Source organism: Silene latifolia, chromosome 10 (assembly GCF_048544455.1).
Source record: "Silene latifolia isolate original U9 population chromosome 10, ASM4854445v1, whole genome shotgun sequence".
NCBI classification, from domain to species: Eukaryota; Viridiplantae; Streptophyta; class Magnoliopsida; order Caryophyllales; family Caryophyllaceae; genus Silene; species Silene latifolia.
Window position 1 is genome coordinate 160,384,190 of NC_133535.1, and position 18,747 is coordinate 160,402,936.

Genomic DNA, 18,747 nt, shown 5'->3' on the forward strand with positions numbered 1-18,747 from the left:
AGTGATTTCAACTCATCTCGAGAGCGGATTCTCTGTCCCATTTTGTGTCCCATCTTGTGTCCCACTCTACTCACCTTGTGACACATCATTAGTTTAAGAGAACTTGCTATTAATCTTATCATATGAATGATGATATGAATGAATGTGTCACAAAATAAAGACAATGGGACATGAGATGAGACAGAAAAGTGGGTTAAGGTTTCTTAATAGGAAAGTAATTAAATTATTATAATATTACTAAGAGTGGGTGATTTGATTTTAAATAGGACTGTAATTCCTTGATAATTCAGGTAAAAATAGGAATAATTACTTTTACTATAAATACCCTATACATGTATTCAATACAAAACAAACATAAGAAACCCTAGCTACGTATAATAACCTATTTATGAATTCGACGATGGCGTTACTAGAAAAAGTTGAAAGATCCGAAAACGACGAACCAGTTTGGTTCATGCAAACGCAATATTGGCTTCGAGTCCTAGTCATTTGCTTCACCGTCATTTCAATCGTAACGTTGCTTGGCATCGATACGCCAGACTCGCTTTCCGGGGTTATAAAGACGACGAATGCTCGTTATTATTACTCTTCAGCGTTTAAGTTTCTTCTAGGTGTAGACGTGGCCGTATGCGCTCTATATACGATTTCACTACATGTCCCTATCTATTATGCCGCGTGCAAGAAAGACCTTAGCCGTAAACATTGGTACTACTTGTTTTTGCATGATTTAATTGCGATGACGGTTTTGATATCCGCTTGTGGAGCAGCAGCATCGATTGTTTATGTTGGAGTTTATGGACAACCGGAAACGTTTTGGAATGAGATTTGTAATAATGCCGGAGACTTGTGCATATATCTTGGGGTTTCAGTCGCGTTTTCATATGTCGCGGTCTTGTGTTTATTTGCTCTTACGGTTATATCTTCTTACGGGCTTATGAAGCCTTCCCTAACCAAGGAGCAAGATCGAGCGGGGGTTGATTGTGTATGATCGGTTTTAGAACAAATAATTGGGACAGAGGAAGTACATAAACTAGTGAGATAATGTCTAGAGGTTATTTATTTATTGTTATTTTATGTTATAGATAATAAGCTAATGATTAGGGAGATGCATTGCTCGGTATAATTTTATTAATAAATATAAGCGTATTTATTTTATTCAATCACATAATATCTCTTGAGGTAATTGTTCCTCTATGAAAGCTGAACTGCTTATCCTTTTAGCCGGTTTGAAAAGGCCGAAATCGCTTAATTTGAAGAAGTTAATGATGCATATGGATAACTCGCCTTGTGTCAAGCTCGTACTAGAAGATCAACTCGCAAGTAATAGTCTTAAGTTCATAGTCCAGAGCTGCAAGGAGCTTATAGCCGAGCCAAATTGGGTAGTTAGACTAGAACATATTTACCGGGAAGCAAATAGAGCCGCTGACCTTCTTGCTAATCAAGGTGTCTAGTCCAGCACGGAAATACAACATTTAGATTCACCATTTAATGTTCTCCGTACTATTCTTAAAGAAGATGTTTTTCGGGTAGCTATTCCCCGTGTAATAACTAGTAGTTAATTTTACCCTCTTTAAGTACCAAAAAAAAAAAATAGTCAACTACTGTTATTAACTTGAAATTGGTTTCGTTTGCAATAAGATGTACATACTACATGAAAACATATGAGGGAAAACAAAAAATGTACGGGATGACCTAATGTTAACAACTACTCCAATAACAACAACAAATAACAAAGTTATCACTAACTGAAATACACAGACAAACAAACATTGAAGATAGAAAAAAAAAAGGAAAATTGAAATAAATAAAACATTCTTATTCCACCAACCTTCTCATAGAGAGCAATATAACCAAAATGCAATAAGCACATTCCCACAACCACCAATAATAGCTCGGATGGGGTAGGCTAAATAATAGTATGTAGCTTATGGGACAAAAAGGCAATCTGACTATGTGAGGTTTATGGGTAAAATGATAAAAGGGGACCTCTACCACATGTGTCAACAAACCACAAACCGAATGCATACAGGTATTAAGCAGATTAAGTTCATACTTATGCATATTGATGTAACATGTCTTATAAGGAGTAACTGCTCACATCCTAAATAAACTGGTCATGAATGACACCAGTTAAAAGGCTCTAAATCTCAGAAAATGATATAGTTTGCCATAAATCTAAGTCAAGTTTCAAGATTCCTCATTTCATGAATCAACCTGTTCAATATCAGGAATCAACTTGTTCGATTTCAGCCTCAAATATCGAGCTTTAACACATTTTCACGATAATCCGAGTTTCAGCGAATGCTTGTTTGTGGCACACCGGCACCCCCAAATGTCTTCCGTTGGTGCTCAAACATTGCGTGGCCACTTTAACTGACCCGAGTAACTTTCTATGTGATTTCCGGAGAATTTTATTCCGGGACCCGGAATCCCGAAAAACCGTGTATTACACACTTCAATTTCAGCCGTTCGGAAGGTCGTACCGGAACCTATTTCCTTTTCTCCCTGTTTTTCAATCACGCGTCCGAGCTCATTTCAGGAATCAACCTGGTCGATTTCAGGAATCAACCTGTTCGATTTCAGCCACAAATAACGAGTTTTAAAACATTTTTCACGATAATCCGAGTTTCAGCGAATGCTTGTTTGTGGCACACCGGCATCCCCAAATGTCTTCCGTTGGTGCTCAAACTTTGCGTGGCCGCTTTATCTGACCCGAGGAACTTTCTATGTGATTTCCGGAGAATTTTATTCCGGGAACCCGGAATCCCGAAAAACCGTGTATTATACACTTCAATTTCGTAGTTCGGAAGGTCGTCATCGAACCTGTTTCTTTTTCTCCTTGTTTTCCAATCACGCGTCCGAGCTCATTTCAAGAATCAACCTGTTCGATTTCAGGAATCAACATGTTCGATTTCATCCTCAAATAACGAGCTTTAACACATTTTTCACGATAATCTCAGTTTCGGCGAATGCTGGTTTGTGGCACACCGGCACCCCCAAATGTCTTCCGATGGTGCTCAAACTTTGTGTGGCCGCTTTATCTGACCCGAGTAACTTTCTATGTGATTTACGGAGAATTTTATTTCGGGACCCGGAATCCCGAAAAACCGTGTATTATACACTTCAATTTCAGTCGTTCGGAAGGTTGTACCGGAACCTGTTTCTTTTTCTCCCTGTTTTTCAATCACGCATCCGAGCTCATTTCATGAATCAACCTGTTCAATTTCAGGAATCAACCTGTTCGATTTCAGCCTCAAATATCGAGATTTAACACATTTTTCACGATAATCCGAGTTTCAGCGAATGCTTGTTTGTGGCACACCGGCACCTCCAAATATCTTCCGTTGGTGCTCAAACATTGCGTGGCCGCTTTATCTGACCCGAGTAACTTTCTATGTGATTTCCGGAGAATTTTATTCCGGGACCCGGAATCCCGAAAAACCTTGTATTACACACTTCAATTTCACTGTTCGTAAGGTCGTCACTAACCTATTTCTTTTTCTCCCTGTTTTTCAATCACGCGTCCGAGCTCATTTCAGGAATCAACCTGTTCGATTTCAGGAATCAACCTGTTCGATTTCAGCCTCAAATAACGAGTTTTAACACATTTTTCACGATAATCCGAGTTTCTACGAATGCTTGTTTGTGGCACACCGGCACCCCCAAATGTCTTCCGTTGGTGCTCAAACATTGCGTGGCCGCTTTATCTGACCCGAGTAACTTTCTATGTGATTTCCGGAGAATTTTATTCCGGGACCCGGAATTCCGAAAAACCGTGTATTATACACTTCAATTTCAGTTGTTCGGAAGGTCGTACCAGAACCTGTTTCTTTTTCTCCCTGTTTTTCAATCACGCGTCCCAGCTCATTTCAGGAATCAACCCGTTCGATTTCAGAAATCAACCTGTTCGATTTCAGCCTCAAATAACGACCTTTAACACATTTTTCACGATAATCCGAGTTTCGGCGAATGCTGGTTAGTGGCACTTCGGCACCCCCAAATGTCTTCCGTAGGTGCTCAAACTTTGCGTGGCCGCTTTATCTGACCCGAGAAACTTTCTATGTGATTTCCGTAGAATTTTATTTCGGGACCTCGGAATCCCGAAAAACCGTGTATTATACACTTCAATTTCAGCCGTTCGGAAGGTTGTACCGGAACCTGTTTCTTTTTCTCCATGTTTTTCAATCAAGCGTCCGAGCTCATTTTAGGCATCAACCTATTCTATTTCAGCCTCAAATAACGAGCTTTAACACATTTTTCACGATAATCCGAGTTTCGGCGAATGCTGGTTTGTGGCACACCGGCACCCCCAAATGTCTTCCGTTGGGACTCAAACTTTGCGTGGCCGCTATATCTGACCCGAGGAACTTTCTATGTGATTTCCGGAGAATTTTATTCTGGGACCCCGGAATCTCGAAAAACCGTGTATTATACACTTCAATTTCAGCCGTTCGGAAGGTCGTACCGAAATCTGTTTCTTTTTCTCCCTGTTTTTCAATCACGCGTCCGAGCTCATTTCAGGAATCAACCTGTTCGATTTCAGGAATCAACCTGTTCAATTTCAGCCTCAAATAACGAGCTTTAACACATTTTTCACGATAATCCGAGTTTCAGCGAATGCTGATTTGTGGCACACCGGCACCCCCAAATGTCTTCCGTAGGTGCTCAAACTTTGCGTGGCCGCTTTATCTGACTCGAGGAACTTTCTATGTGATTTCCGGAGAATTTTATTCCGGGACCCCGGAATCCCGAAAAACCGTGTATTTTACACTTCAATTTCAGCCGTTCGGAAGGTCGTACCGGAACCTGTTTCTTTTTCTCCCTGTTTTTCAATCACGCGTCCGAGCTCATTTCAGGAATCAACCTGTTCGATTTCAGGAATCAACCTGTTCGATTTCTGCCTCAAATAACGAGTTTTAACACATTTTTCACGATAATTCGAGTTTAAGCGAATGCTGGTTAGTGGCACCCCGGCACCCCCAAATTTCTTCCGTAGGTGCTCAAACTATGTGTGGCCGCTTTATCTGACCCGAGGAACATTCTATGTGATTTCCGGAGAATTTTATTCCGGGACCCGGAATCCCGAAAAACCGTGTATTATACACTTCAATTTCAGCCGTTCGGAAGGTCGTACCGAAAGCTGTTTCTTTTTCTCCCTGTTTTTTAATCACGCGTCCAAGCTCCTTTTAGGAATCAACCTGTTCGATTTCAGGAATCAACCTGTTCGATTTCGGCCTCTAATATCGAGCTTTAACACATTTTTCACGATAATCCGAGTTTCGGCGACTGCTGGTTTGTGGAACACCGGCACCCCCAAATGTCTTCTGTTGGTGCTCAAACTTTGCGTGGCCGCTTTATCTGACTCGAGTAACTTTCTATGTGATTTCCGGAGAATTTTATTCCGGGACCCGGAATCCCGAAAAACCGTGTATTACACATTTCAATTTCAGCCGTTCGGAAGGTCGTACCGGAACCAATTTCTTTTTCTCCCTGTTTTTTTAATCACTCGTCCGAGCTCATTTCAGGAATCAACCTGGTCGATTTCAGGAATCAACCTGTTCGATTTCAACCTCAAATAACGAGCTTTAACACATTTTCCACGATAATCCGAGTTTCGGCGAATGCTGGTTTGTGGCACACCGGCACCCCCAAATGTCTTCTGTTGGTGCTCAAACTGTGCGTGGCCGGTTTATCTGACCCGAGTAATTTTCTATGTGATTTCCGGAGAATTTTATTCCAGGACCCCGGAATCCCGAAAAACCGTTTATTATACATTTCAATTTCAGCCGTTCGGAAGGTCGCACCGGAACCTGTTTCTTTTTCTCCTTGTTTTCCAATCACGCGTCCGAGCTCATTTTAGGAATCAACCTGTTCGATTTCAGCCTCAAATAACGAGCTTTAACACATTTTTCACGATAATCCGAGTTTCGGCGAATACTGGTTTGTGGCACACCGGCACCCCCAAATGTCTTCCATTGTGGCTCAAACTTTGCGTGGCCGCTTAATCTGACCCGAGGAACTTTCTATGTGATTTCCGGAAAATTTTATTCCGGGACCCCGGAATCCTGAAAAACCGTGTATTATACACTTCAATTTCAACCGTTCGGAAGGTCGTACCGGAACCTGTTCTTTTTCTCCCTGTTTTTCAATCACGCGTCCGAGCTCATTGAAAGAATCAACCTGTTTGATTTCATGAATCAACCTGTTCGATTTCAGCCTCAAATAACGAGCTTTAAGCCTTTAACACATTTTTCACGATAATTCGAGTTTCAGCGAATGCTGGTTAGTGGCAACCCGGCACCCCCAAATTTCTTCCGTAGGTGCTCAAACTATGCGTGGCCGCTTTATCTTACCCGAGAAACTTTCTATGTGATTTCCGGAGAATTTTATTCCGGGAACCCGGAATCCCGAAAAACCGTGTATTTCAATTTCAGCCGTTCGGAAGGTCGTACCGGAAGCTGTTTCTTTTTCGCTCTGTTTTTCAATCTCGCGTGCAAGCTCATTTCATGAATCAACCTGTTCGATTTCAGGAATCAACCTGCTCGATTTCTTCCTCAAATATCGAGTTTTAACACATTTTTCACGATAATCCGAGTTTATCACGATTTGTGGAACAACGGCACCCCCAAATGTCCCCCGTTGGTGCTCAAACTATGCGTGGCCACTTTATATGACCCGAGTAACTTTCTACGTGATTTCGGGAGAATTTTATTCCGGGACCCAGAATCCTGAAAAACCGCGTATTACACACTTCAATTTCAGCCGTTCGGAAGGTCGTACCGGAACCAATTTCTTTTTCTCCCTGTTTTTTAATCACGCGTCCGAGCTCATTTCAGGAATCAACCTGGTCGATTTCAGGAATCAACCTGTTCGATTTCAGCCTCAAATAACGAGCTTTAACACATTTTTCACGATAATCGAGTTTCGTGAATCTTTGGTTTGTGGCACACCGGCACCCCCAAATGTCTTCCGTTGGTGCTCAAACTTTGTGTGGCCGCTTTATCTGACCCGAGTAACTTTCTATGTGATTTCCGGAGAATTTTATTTCGGGACCCGGAATCCCGAAAAACCGTGTATTATACACTTGAATTTCAGTCGTTCGGAAGGTTGTACCGGAACCTATTTCTTTTTCTCCATGTTTTTCAATCACGCGTCCAAGCTCATTTCAGGAATCAACCTGTTCAATTTCAGGAATCAACCTATTCGATTTCAGCCTCAAATATCGAGCTTTAACACATTTTTCACGATAATCCGAGTTTCAGCGAATGCTTGTTTGTGGCACACCGGCACCTCCAAATATCTTCCGTTGGTGCTCAAACATTGCGTGGCCGCTTTATCTGACCCGAGTAACTTTCTATGTGATTTCCGGAAAATTTTATTCCGGGACCCGGAATCCCGAAAAACCGTGTATTACACACTTCAATTTCAGCCGTTCGTAAGGTCGTACCGGAACCTATTTCTTTTTCTCCATGTTTTTCAATCACGCGTCCGAGCTCATTTCAGGAATCAACCTGTTCGATTTCAGGAATCAACCAGTTCGATTTCAGGAATCAACCTATTCGATTTCAGCCTCAAATATCGAGCTTTAACACATTTTTCACGATAATCCGAGTTTCAGCGAATGCTTGTTTGTGGCACACCGGCACCTCCAAATATCTTCCGTTGGTACTCAAACATTGCGTGGCCGCTTTATCTGACCCGAGTAACTTTCTATGTGATTTCCGGAGAATTTTATTCCGGGACCCGGAATCCCGAAAAACCGTGTATTACACACTTCAATTTCAGTCGTTCGTAAGGTCGTACCGGAACCTATTTCTTTTTCTCCATGTTTTTCAATCACGCGTCCGAGCTCATTTCAGGAATCAACCTGTTCGATTTCAGAAATCAACCTGTTCGATTTCAGCCTCAAATAACGAGTTTTAACAAATTTTTCACGATAATCCGAGTTTCAGCGAATGCTTGTTTATGGCACACCGGCACCCCCAAATGTCTTCCGTTGGTGCTCAAACATTGCGTGACCGCTTTATCTGACCCGAGTAACTATCTATGTGATATCCGGAGAATTTTATTCCGGGACCCGGAATCCCGAAAAACCGTGTATTATAAACTTCAATTTCAGTTGTTCGGAAGGTGGTACCGGAACCTGTTTCTTTTTCTCCCTGTTTTTCAATCACGCGTCCAAGCTCATTTCAGGAATCAACCCGTTCGATTTCATGAATCAACCTGTTCGATTTCAGCCTCAAATAACGAGTTTTAACACATTTTTCACGATAATCCGAGTTTCAGCGAATGCTTGTTTGTGGCACACCGGCACCCCCAAATGTCTTCCGTTGGTGCTCAAACATTGCGTGGCCGCTTTATCTGACCCGAGTAACTTTCAATGTGATTTCCGGAGAATTTTATTCCGGGACCCGGAATCCCGGAAAACCGTGTATTATACACTTCAATTTCAGTTGTTCGGAAGGTCGTACCGGAACCTTTCTTTTTCTCCCTGTTTTTCAATCACGCGTCCCAGCTCATTTCAGGAATCAACCCGTTCGATTTCAGGAATCAACCTGTTCGATTTCAGCCTCAAATAACGACCTTTAACACATTTTTCACGATAATCCGAGTTTCGGCGAATGCTGGTTAGTGGCACTTCGGCACCCCCAAATGTCTTCCGTAGGTGCTCAAACTTTGTGTGGCCGCTTTATCTGACCCGAGGAACTTTCTATGTGATTTCCGGAGAATTTTATTCCGGGACCTCGGAATCCCGAAAAACCGTTTATTATACACTTCAATTTCAGCCGTTCGGAAGGTCGTCCCGGAACCTGTTTATTTTTCTCCATGTTTTTCAATCAAGCGTCCGAGCTCATTTTAGGCATCAACTGTTCTATTTCACCTCAAATAACGAGCTTTAACACATTTTTCACGATAATCCGAGTTTCAAATAATCTTTGGTTTGGGCACACCGCACCCCCAAATGTCTTCCGTAGATGCTCAAACTTTGCGTGGCCGCTTTATCTGACTCGAGGAACTTTCTATGTGATTTTCGGAGAATTTTGTTCCGGGACCCGGAATCCCGAAAACCGTGTATTATACACTTCAATTTCACTGTTCGGAAGGTCGTCTCGGAACTGTTTCTTTTTCTCCCTGTTTTTCAATCACGCGTCCGAGCTCATTTCAGAATCAACCTGTTCGATTTCAGAATCAACCTGTTCGATTTCAGAATCAACCCGTTCGATTTCGAGAATCAACTTTGTTCGATTTCTGCCTCAAATAACGAGCTTTAACACATTTTTCACGATAATTCGAGTTTCAATGAATGCTGTTTAGTGGCACCCCGGCACCCCCAAATTTCTTCCGTAGGTGCTCAAACTATGCGTGGCCGCTTTATCTGACCCGAGGAACTTTCTATTTGATTTCCGAGAATTTTATTCGGGACCCTAATCCCGAAAAACCGTGTATTATACACTTCAATTTCCTGCTTTCGGAAGGTCGTACAAAGTCTTTTCTTTTTCTCCTGTTTTTTAATCACGCGTCCAAGCTCATTTTAGGAATCAACCTGTTCGATTTCGAAATCAACTTTGTTCGATTTCACCTCAAATATCGAGCTTTAACACATTTTTCACGATAATCCGAGTTTATTTCTCATTGGTTTGTGGCACACCGCACCCCCAAATGTCTTCTGTTGGTGCTCAAACTTTGCGCGCCGCTTTATCGACCCGAGTAACTTTATATGTGATTTCCGGAGAATTTTTTTCCGGGACCCGGAATCCCGAAAAACCGTGTATTACACACTTCAATTTCAGCCGTTCGGAAGGTCGTACCGGAACCAATTTCTTTTTCTCCCTGTTTTTTAATCACGCGTCCGAGCTCATTTCAGAATCAACCTGGTCGATTTCAGGAATCAATCTGTTCGATTTCAGCCTCAAATAACGAGCTTTAACACACTTTCCACGATAATCTGAGTTTCGGAGAATGCTGGTTTGTGGCACACCGGCACCCCCAAATGTCTTCCGTTGGTACTCAAACTTTGTGTGGCCGCTCTATCTGACCCGAGTAACTTTCTATGTGATTTCCGGAGAATTTTATTCCGGGACCCGGAATCCCGAGAAACCGTGTATTATACACTTCAATTTCAGCCGTTCGGAAGGTCGTACCGGAACCTATTTCTTTTTCTCCCTAGTTTTCAATCACGCGCCCGAGCTCATTTCAGTAATCAACCTCTTCGATTTCAGAAATCAACCTGTTCGATTTCAGCCTCAAATAACGAGCTTTAACACATTTTTCACTATAATTTGAGTTTCGGCGAATGTTGGTTTGTGGCACACAGGCACTCCCAAATGTATTCCGTTGGTGCTCAAACTTTGCGTGGCCGTTTTATTTGACCCGAGGAACTTTCTATGTGATTTTCGGAGAATTTTATTCCGGGACCCCGGAATCCCGGAAAACCGTGTATTATAAACTTCAATTTCAGCCTTTCGGAAGGTCGTACCGAAAGCTGTTTCTTTTTCTCCCTGTTTTTTAATCACGCGTCCGAGCTCATTTTAGGAATCAACCTGTTCGATTCCAGGAATCAACCAGTTCGATTTCAGCATCAAATAACGAGTTTTAACACATTTTTCACGATAATCCGAGTTTCGGCGAATGCTGGTTTGTGGAACACAGGCACCCCCCAAATGTCTTCCGTTGGTGCTCAAATTTTGCGTGGCCGCTTTATCTGACCCGAAGAACTTTCTATGTGATTTCCGGAAAATTTTATTCCGGAATCCCGAAAAACCGTGTATTATACACTTCAATTTCAAATAGTTAAGTAAGGTCGTCACCGGAACCTGTTTCTTTTTCTCCCTGTTTTTAAATCACGCGTCCGAACTCATTTCAGAAATCAACCTGTTCGATTTCAGGAATCAACCTATTCGATTTCAGCCTCAAATAACGAGCTTTAACACATTTTTCACGATAATTCGAGTTTCGGCGAATGCTGGTTTGTGGCACACCACCACCCCCAAATGTATTCCGTTGGTGCTCAAACTTTGCGTAGCCGCTTTTTCTGACCCGAGGAACTTCTATGTGATTTCCGTAGAATTTTATTCCGGGACCCCGGAATCCCGAAAAACCATGTATTACACTTCAATTTCAGCTGTTCGGAAGGTCGTACCGGGACCTGTTTCTTTTTCTCTTTGTTTTTCAATCACGCGTCTGAGCTCATTTCAGAAATCAACCTGTTCAATTTTAGGAATCAACCTGTTCGATTTCAGCCTGAAATAACGAGCTTTAACACATTTTTCACGATAATCCGAGTTTCGGCGAATGCTGGTTAGTGGCACACCGGCACCCCAAATGTCTTCCGTAGGTGCTCAAACTTTGCGTGGCCGCTTTATCTGACCCGAGGAACTTTCTATGTGATTTACGGAGAATTTTATTCCGGGACCTCGGAATCCCGAAAAACCGTGTACTATACACTTCAATTTCAGCCGTTCGGAAGGTCGTTCCGGAACCTGTTTCTTTTTCTCCATGTTTTTCAATCAAGCGTCCGAGCTCATTTTAGGCATCAACCTGTTCGATTTCAGGAATCAACCTGTTCGATTTCAGCCTCAAATAACGAGCTTTAACACATTTTCTATGTGATTTCCGGAAAATTTTATTCCGGAATCCCGAAAAACCGTGTATTATACACTTCAATTTCAGCCGTTCGTAAGGTCGTACCGGAACCTGTTTCTTTTTCTCCCTGTTTTTCAATCACGCGTCCGAGCTCATTTCAGAAATCAACCTGTTCGATTTCAGGAATCAACCTATTCGATTTCAGCCTCAAATTACGAGCTTTAACACATTTTTCACGATAATCCGAGTTTCGGCGAATGCTGGTTTGTGGAACACAGGAACCCCGAAATGTCTTCCGTTGGTGCTCAAACTTTGCGTGGCCGCTTTATCTGACCCGAGGAACTTTCTATGTGATTTCGGGAGAATTTTATTTCGGGACCCGGAATCTCGAAAACCGTGTATTACACACTTCAATTTCAGCCGTTCGGAAGGTCGTACCGGAACCTATTTCTTTTTCTCCCTGTTTTTTAATCACGCGTCCGAGTTCATTTAAGGAATCAACCTGGTCGATTTCAGGAATCAACCTATTCGATTTCAGCCTCAAATAACGAGCTTTAACACATTTTCCACGATAATCTGAGTTTCGGCGAATGCTGGTTTGTGGCACACCGACACCCCCAAATGTCTTCCGTTGGTACTCAAACTTTGTGTGGCCGCTTTATCTGACCCGATTAACTTTCTATGTGATTTCCGGAGAATTTTATTCCGGAATCCCGAAAACCGTGTATTATATACACTTCAATTTCAGCCGTTCGGAAGGTCGTACCGGAACCTATTTCTTTTTCTCCCTAGTTTTCAATCACGCGCCCGAGCTCATTTCAGGAATCAACCTGTTCGATTTCAAAAATCAATTTGTTCGATTTCAGAAATCAACCTGTTCGATTTCAGCCTCAAATAACGAGCTTTATACACATTTTTCACTATAATCTAAGTTTCGGCAAATGCTGGTTTGTGGCACACCGGCACCCCCAAATGTATTCCGTTGGTGCTCAAACTTTGCGTGGCCGCTTTATCTGACCCGATGAACTTTCTATGTGATTTCCGGATAATTCTATTCCGGGACCCCGGAATCCCGAAAAACCGTGTATTATACACTTCAATTTCAGCCGTTCGGAAGGTCGTACCGAAAGCTGTTTCTTTTTCTCCCTCTTTTTCAATCACGCGTCCGAGCTTTTTTTAGGAATCAACCTGTTCGATTCGAGGAATCAACCTGTTCGATTCCAGGAATCAACCTGTTCGATTTCAGCCTCAAATTACGAGCTTTAACACATTTTTCACGATAATCTGAGTTTCGGCGAATGCTGGTTTGTGGAACACAGGCACCCCCAAATGTCTTCCGTTGGTGCTCAAACTTTGCGTGGCCGCTTTATCTGACCCGAGGAACTTTCTATGTGATTTCCGGAAAATTTTATTCCGGGACCCGGAATCCCGAAAAACCGTGTATTATACACTTCAATTTCAGCCGTTCGTAAGGTCGTACCGGAACCTATTGCTTTTTCTCCCTGTTTTTCAATCACGCGTCCGAGCTCATTTCAGAAATAAACCTGTTCGATTTCAGAAATCAACCTATTCGATTTCAGCCTCAAATAACGAGCTTTAACACATTTTTCACGATAATCCGAGTTTCGGCGAATGCTGGTTTGTGGCACACCACCACCCCCAAATTTTTTCCGTTGGTGCTCAAACTTTGCGTGGCCGCTTTTTCTGACCCGAGGAACTTCTATGTGATTTTCGGAGAATTTTATTCCGGGACCCCGGAATCCCGAAAAACCGTGTATTATACACTTCAATTTCAGTTGTTCGGAAGGTTGTACCAGAACCTGTTTCTTTTTCTCCCTGTTTTTCAATCACGCGTCCGAGCTCATTTCAGAAATCAACCCGTTCGATTTCAGGAATCAACCTGTTCGATTTCAGGAATCAACCTGTTCGATTTCAGCCTCAAATAACGACCTTTAACACATTTTTCACGATAATCCGAGTTTCGGCGAATGCTGGTTAGTGGCACTTCGGCACCCCCAAATGTCTTCCGTAGGTGCTCAAACTTTGCGTGGCCGCTTTATCTGACCCGAGGAACTTTCTATGTGATTTCCGGAGAATTTTATTCCGGGACCTCGGAATCCCGAAAAACCGTGTATTATACACTTCAATTTCAGCCGTTCGGAAGGTCGTACCGGAACCTGTTTCTTTTTCTCCATGTTTTTCAATCAAGCGTCCGAGCTCATTTTAGGAATCAACCTGTTCGATTTCAGCCTCAAATAACGAGCTTTAACACATTTTCCACGATAATCCAAGTTTCGGCGAATGCTGGTTTGTGGCACACCGGCACCCCCAAATGTCTTCCGTAGGTGCTCAAACTTTGCGTGGCCGCTTTATCTGACTCAAGGAACTTTCTATGTGATTTCCGGAGAATTTTATTCCGGGAACCCGGAATCCCGAAAAACCGTGTATTATACACTTGAATTTCAGCCGTTCGGAAGGTCGTACCGGAACCTGTTTCTTTTTCTCCCTGTTTTTCAATCACGCGTCCGAGCTCATTTCAGGAATCAACCTGTTCGATTTCAGGAATCAACCTGTTCGATTTTTGCCTCAAATAACGAGCTTTAACACATTTTTCACGATAATTCGAGTTTCAGCGAATGCTGGTTAGTGGCACCCCGGCACCCCCAAATTTCTTCCGTAGGTGCTCAAACTATGCGTGGCCGCTTTATCTGACCCGAGGAACTTTCTATGTGATTTCCGAGAATTTTATTCCGGGACCCTAATCCCAAAAAACCGTGTATTATACACACTTCAATTTCAGCCGTTCGGAAGGTCGTACCGAAAGCTGTTTCTTTTTCTCCCTGTTTTTTAATCACGCGTCCAAGCTCCTTTTAGGAATCAACCTGTTCGATTTCAGGAATCAACCTGTTCGATTTCAGCCTCTAATATCGAGCTTTAACACATTTTTCACGATAATCCGAGTTTCGGCGACTGCTGGTTTGTGGAACACCGGCACCCCCAAATGTCTTCTGTTGGTGCTCAAACTTTGCGTGGCCTCTTTATCTGACTCGAGTAACTTTCTATGTGATTTCCGGAGAATTTTATTCCGGGACCCGGAATCCCGAAAAACCGTGTATTACACACTTCAATTTCAGCCGTTCGGAAGGTCGTCACTCGAACCAATTTCTTTTTCTCCTGTTTTTTAATCACTCGTCCGAGCTCATTTCAGGAATCAACCTGGTAGATTTCAGGAATCAACCTGTTCGATTTCAGCCTCAAATAACGAGCTTTAACACATTTTCCACGATAATCCGAGTTTCGGCGAATGCTGGTTTGTGGCACACCGGCACCCCCAAATGTCTTCTGTTGGTGCTCGAACTTTGCGTGGCCGGTTTATCTGACCCGAGTAATTTTCTATGTGATTTCCGGAGAATTTTATTCCGAACCCCCCTAATCTGAAAACCGTTTATTATACATTTCAATTTCAGCCGTTCGGAAGGTCGGACCGGAACCTGTTTCTTTTTCTCCTTGTTTTCCAATCACGCGTCCGAGCTCATTTTAGGAATCAACCTGTTCGATTTCGGCCTCAAATAACGAGTTTTAACACATTTTCACGATAATCCGAGTTTCAAATGAATGCTTGTTTGTACACCTAAGCACCCCCAAATGTCTTCCGTTGGTGCTCAAACATTGCGTGGCCGCTTTATCTGACCCGAGTCACTTTCTATGTGATTTCCGGAGAATTTTATTCCGGGACCCGGAATCCCGGAAAACCGTGTATTATATATACACTTCAATTTCAGTTGTTCGGAAGGTCGTACCGGAACCTGTTTCTTTTTCTCCCTGTTTTTCAATCACGCGTCCGAGCTCATTTCAGGAATCAACCTGTTCGATTTGAGGAATCAAACTGTTCGATTTCAGCCTCAAATAACGAGTTTTAACACATTTTTCACGATAATTCGAGTTTCAAATAATCTTTGTTAGTGGCACCCCGGCACCCCCAAATTTCTTCCGTAGGTGCTCAAACTATGCGTGGCCGCTTTATCTGACCCGAGGAACTTTCTATGTGATTTCCGGAGAATTTTATTCGGGGAACCCGGAATCCCGAAAAACCTGGTATTTCAATTTCAGCCGTTCGGAAGGTCGTACCGGAAGCTGTTTCTTTTTCGCTCTGTTATTCAATCTCGCGTGCAAGCTCATTTCATGAATCAACCTGTTCGATTTCAGGAATCAACCTGTTCGATTTCAGCCTCAAATATCGAGTTTTAACACATTTTTCACGATAATCCGAGTTTCGCGATCATTTGATTTGTGGAACAACGGCACCCCCAAATGTCCCCCGTTGGTGCTCAAACTATGCGTGGCCACTTTATATGACCCGAGTAACTTTCTACGTGATTTCGGGAGAATTTTATTCCGGGACCCGGAATCCCGAAAAACCGTGTATTACACACTTCAATTTCGGCCGTTCTCGAAGGTCGTCATCGGAACCAATTTCTTTTTCTCCTGTTTTTAATCACGCGTCTGAGCTCATTTCAGAATCAACCTGGTCGATTTCAGAATCAACTGTTCGATTTCACCTCAAATAACGAGCTTTAACACATTTTTCACGATAATATGAGTTTCGGCGAATCTTTGGTTTGTACACACACCGGCACCCCCAAATGTCTTCCGTTGGTGCTCAAACTTTGTGTGGCCGCTTTATCTGACCCGAGTAACTTTCTATGTGATTTCCGGAGAATTTTATTTCGGGATTCCGGAATCCCGAAAAACCGTGTATTATACACTTGAATTTCAGTCGTTCGGAAGGTTGTACCGGAACCTGTTTCTTTTTCTCCCTGTTTTTCAATCACACATCCGAGCTCATTTCATGAATCAACCTGTTCAATTTCAGGAATCAACCTGTTCGATTTCAGCCTCAAATATCGAGTTTTAACACATTTTTCACGATAATCCGAGTTTCAGCGAATGCTTGTTTGTGGCACACCGGCACCTCCAAATATCTTCCGTTGTTGCTCAAACATTGCGTGGCCGCTTTATCTGACCCGAGTAACTTTCTATGTGATTTCCGGAGAATTTTATTCCGGGACCCGGAATCCCGAAAAACCGTGTATTACACACTTCAATTTCAGCCGTTCGTAAGGTCGTACCGGAACCTATTTCTTTTTCTCCATGTTTTTCAATCACGCGTCCGAGCTCATTTCAGGAATCAACCTGTTCGATTTCAGGAATCAACCTGTTCGATTTCAGTCTCAAATAACGAGTTTTGACACATTTTTCACGATAATCCGAGTTTCAGCGAATACTTGTTTATGGCACACCGGCACCCCCAAATGTCTTCCGTTGGTGCTCAAACATTGCGTGACCGCTTTATCTGACTCGAGTAACTTTCTATGTGATATCCGGAGAATTTTATTCCGGGACCCGGAATCCCGAAAAACCGTGTATTATACACTTCAATTTCAGTTGTTCGGAAGGTGGTACCGAAACCTGTTTCTTTTTCTCCCTGTTTTTCAATCACGTGTCCCAGCTAATTTCTGGAATCAACCCGTTCGATTTCAGGAATCAACCTGTTCGATTTCAGCCTCAAATAACGAGCTTTAACACATTTTTCACGATAATATGAGTTTCGGCGAATCTTTGGTTTGTAGGCACACCGCACCCCAAATGTCTTCCGTTGGTGCTCAAACTTTGTGTGGCCGCTTTATCTGACCCGAGTAACTTTCTATGTGATTTCCGGAGAATTTTATTTCGGGACCCGGAATCCCGAAAAACCGTGTATTATACACTTGAATTTCAGTCGTTCGGAAGGTTGTACCGGAACCTGTTTCTTTTTCTCCCTGTTTTTCAATCACACATCCGAGCTCATTTCACGAATCAACCTGTTCAATTTCAGGAATCAACCTGTTCGATTTCAGCCTCAAATATCGAGCTTTAACACATTTTTCACGATAATCCGAGTTTCAGCGAATGCTTGTTTGTGGCACACCGGCACCTCCAAATATCTTCCGTTGTTGCTCAAACATTGCGTGGCCGCTTTATCTGACCCGAGTAACTTTCTATGTGATTTCCGGAGAATTTTATTCCGGACCCGAATCCCGAAAACCGTGTATTACACACTTCAATTTCACCGTTCGTAAGGTCGTCGAACCTATTTCTTTTTCTCCCTGTTTTTCAATCACGCGTCCGAGCTCATTTCAGAATCAACCTGTTCGATTTCAGAATCAACTTTGTTCGATTTCGATCTCAAATAACGAGTTTTGACACATTTTTCACGATAATCCGAGTTTCAAATGAATACTTGTTTATGGCACACCGGCACCCCAAATGTCTTCCGTTGGTGCTCAAACATTGCGTGACCGCTTTATCTGACTCGAGTAACTTTCTATGTGATATCCGGAGAATTTTATTCCGGGACCCGGAATCCCGAAAAACCGTGTATTATACACTTCAATTTCAGTTGTTCGGAAGGTGGTACCGAAACTGTTTCTTTTTCTCCTGTTTTTCAATCACGTGTCCCACTAATTTCGAATCAACCCGTTCGATTTCAGGAATCAACCTGTTCGATTTCAGCCTCAAATAACGAGTTTTAACACATTTTTCACGATAATCCGAGTTTCGGCGAATGCTTGTTTGTGGCACACCGGCACCCCCAAATGTCTTCCGTTGGTGCTCAAACATTGCGTGGCCGCTTTATCTGACCCGAGTAACTTTCTATGTGATTTCCGGAGAATTTTATTCCGGGACCCGGAATCCCGGAAAACCGTGTATTATATATACACTTCAATTTCAGTTGTTCGGAAGGTCGTTCCGGAACCTGTTTCTTTTTCTCCCTGTTTTTCAATCACGCGTCCGACCTCATTTCAGGAATCAACCTGTTCGATTTGAGGAATCAAACTGTTCGATTTCAGCCTCAAATAACGAGTTTTAACACATTTTTCACGATAATTCGAGTTTCAGCGAATGCTGGTTAGTGGCACCCCGGCACCCCCAAATTTCTTCCGTAGGTGCTCAAACTATGCGTGGCCGCTTTATCTGACCCGAGGAACTTTCTATGTGATTTCCGGAGAATTTTATTCGGGAACCCTAATCCCGAAAAACCGGTATTTCAATTTCAAATGCCGTTCGGAAGGTCGTCTGGAAGTCTTTGTTTTTTTTCGCTCTGTTATTCAATCTCGCGTGCAA

At 42.8% G+C, this 18,747-nt stretch overlaps 1 protein-coding gene across 1 annotated transcript; it reads left to right on the forward strand.

The window, feature by feature from the left end:
* The first annotated feature begins 400 nt into the window (after positions 1-400).
* Positions 401-988, forward strand: LOC141608782 (CASP-like protein 1F2). Its single transcript, XM_074428125.1, has one exon. It carries the CDS (start codon positions 401-403, stop codon positions 986-988), a length of 588 nt encoding a protein of 195 aa, XP_074284226.1.
* Positions 989-18,747: the final 17,759 nt, after the last annotated feature.

What these genes read in the sequence shown, in the direction of transcription:
- LOC141608782 (XM_074428125.1), top strand. Translation starts at nt 401, where the DNA reads ATGGCGTTACTAGAAAAAGTTGAAAGATCCGAAAACGACGAACCAGTT.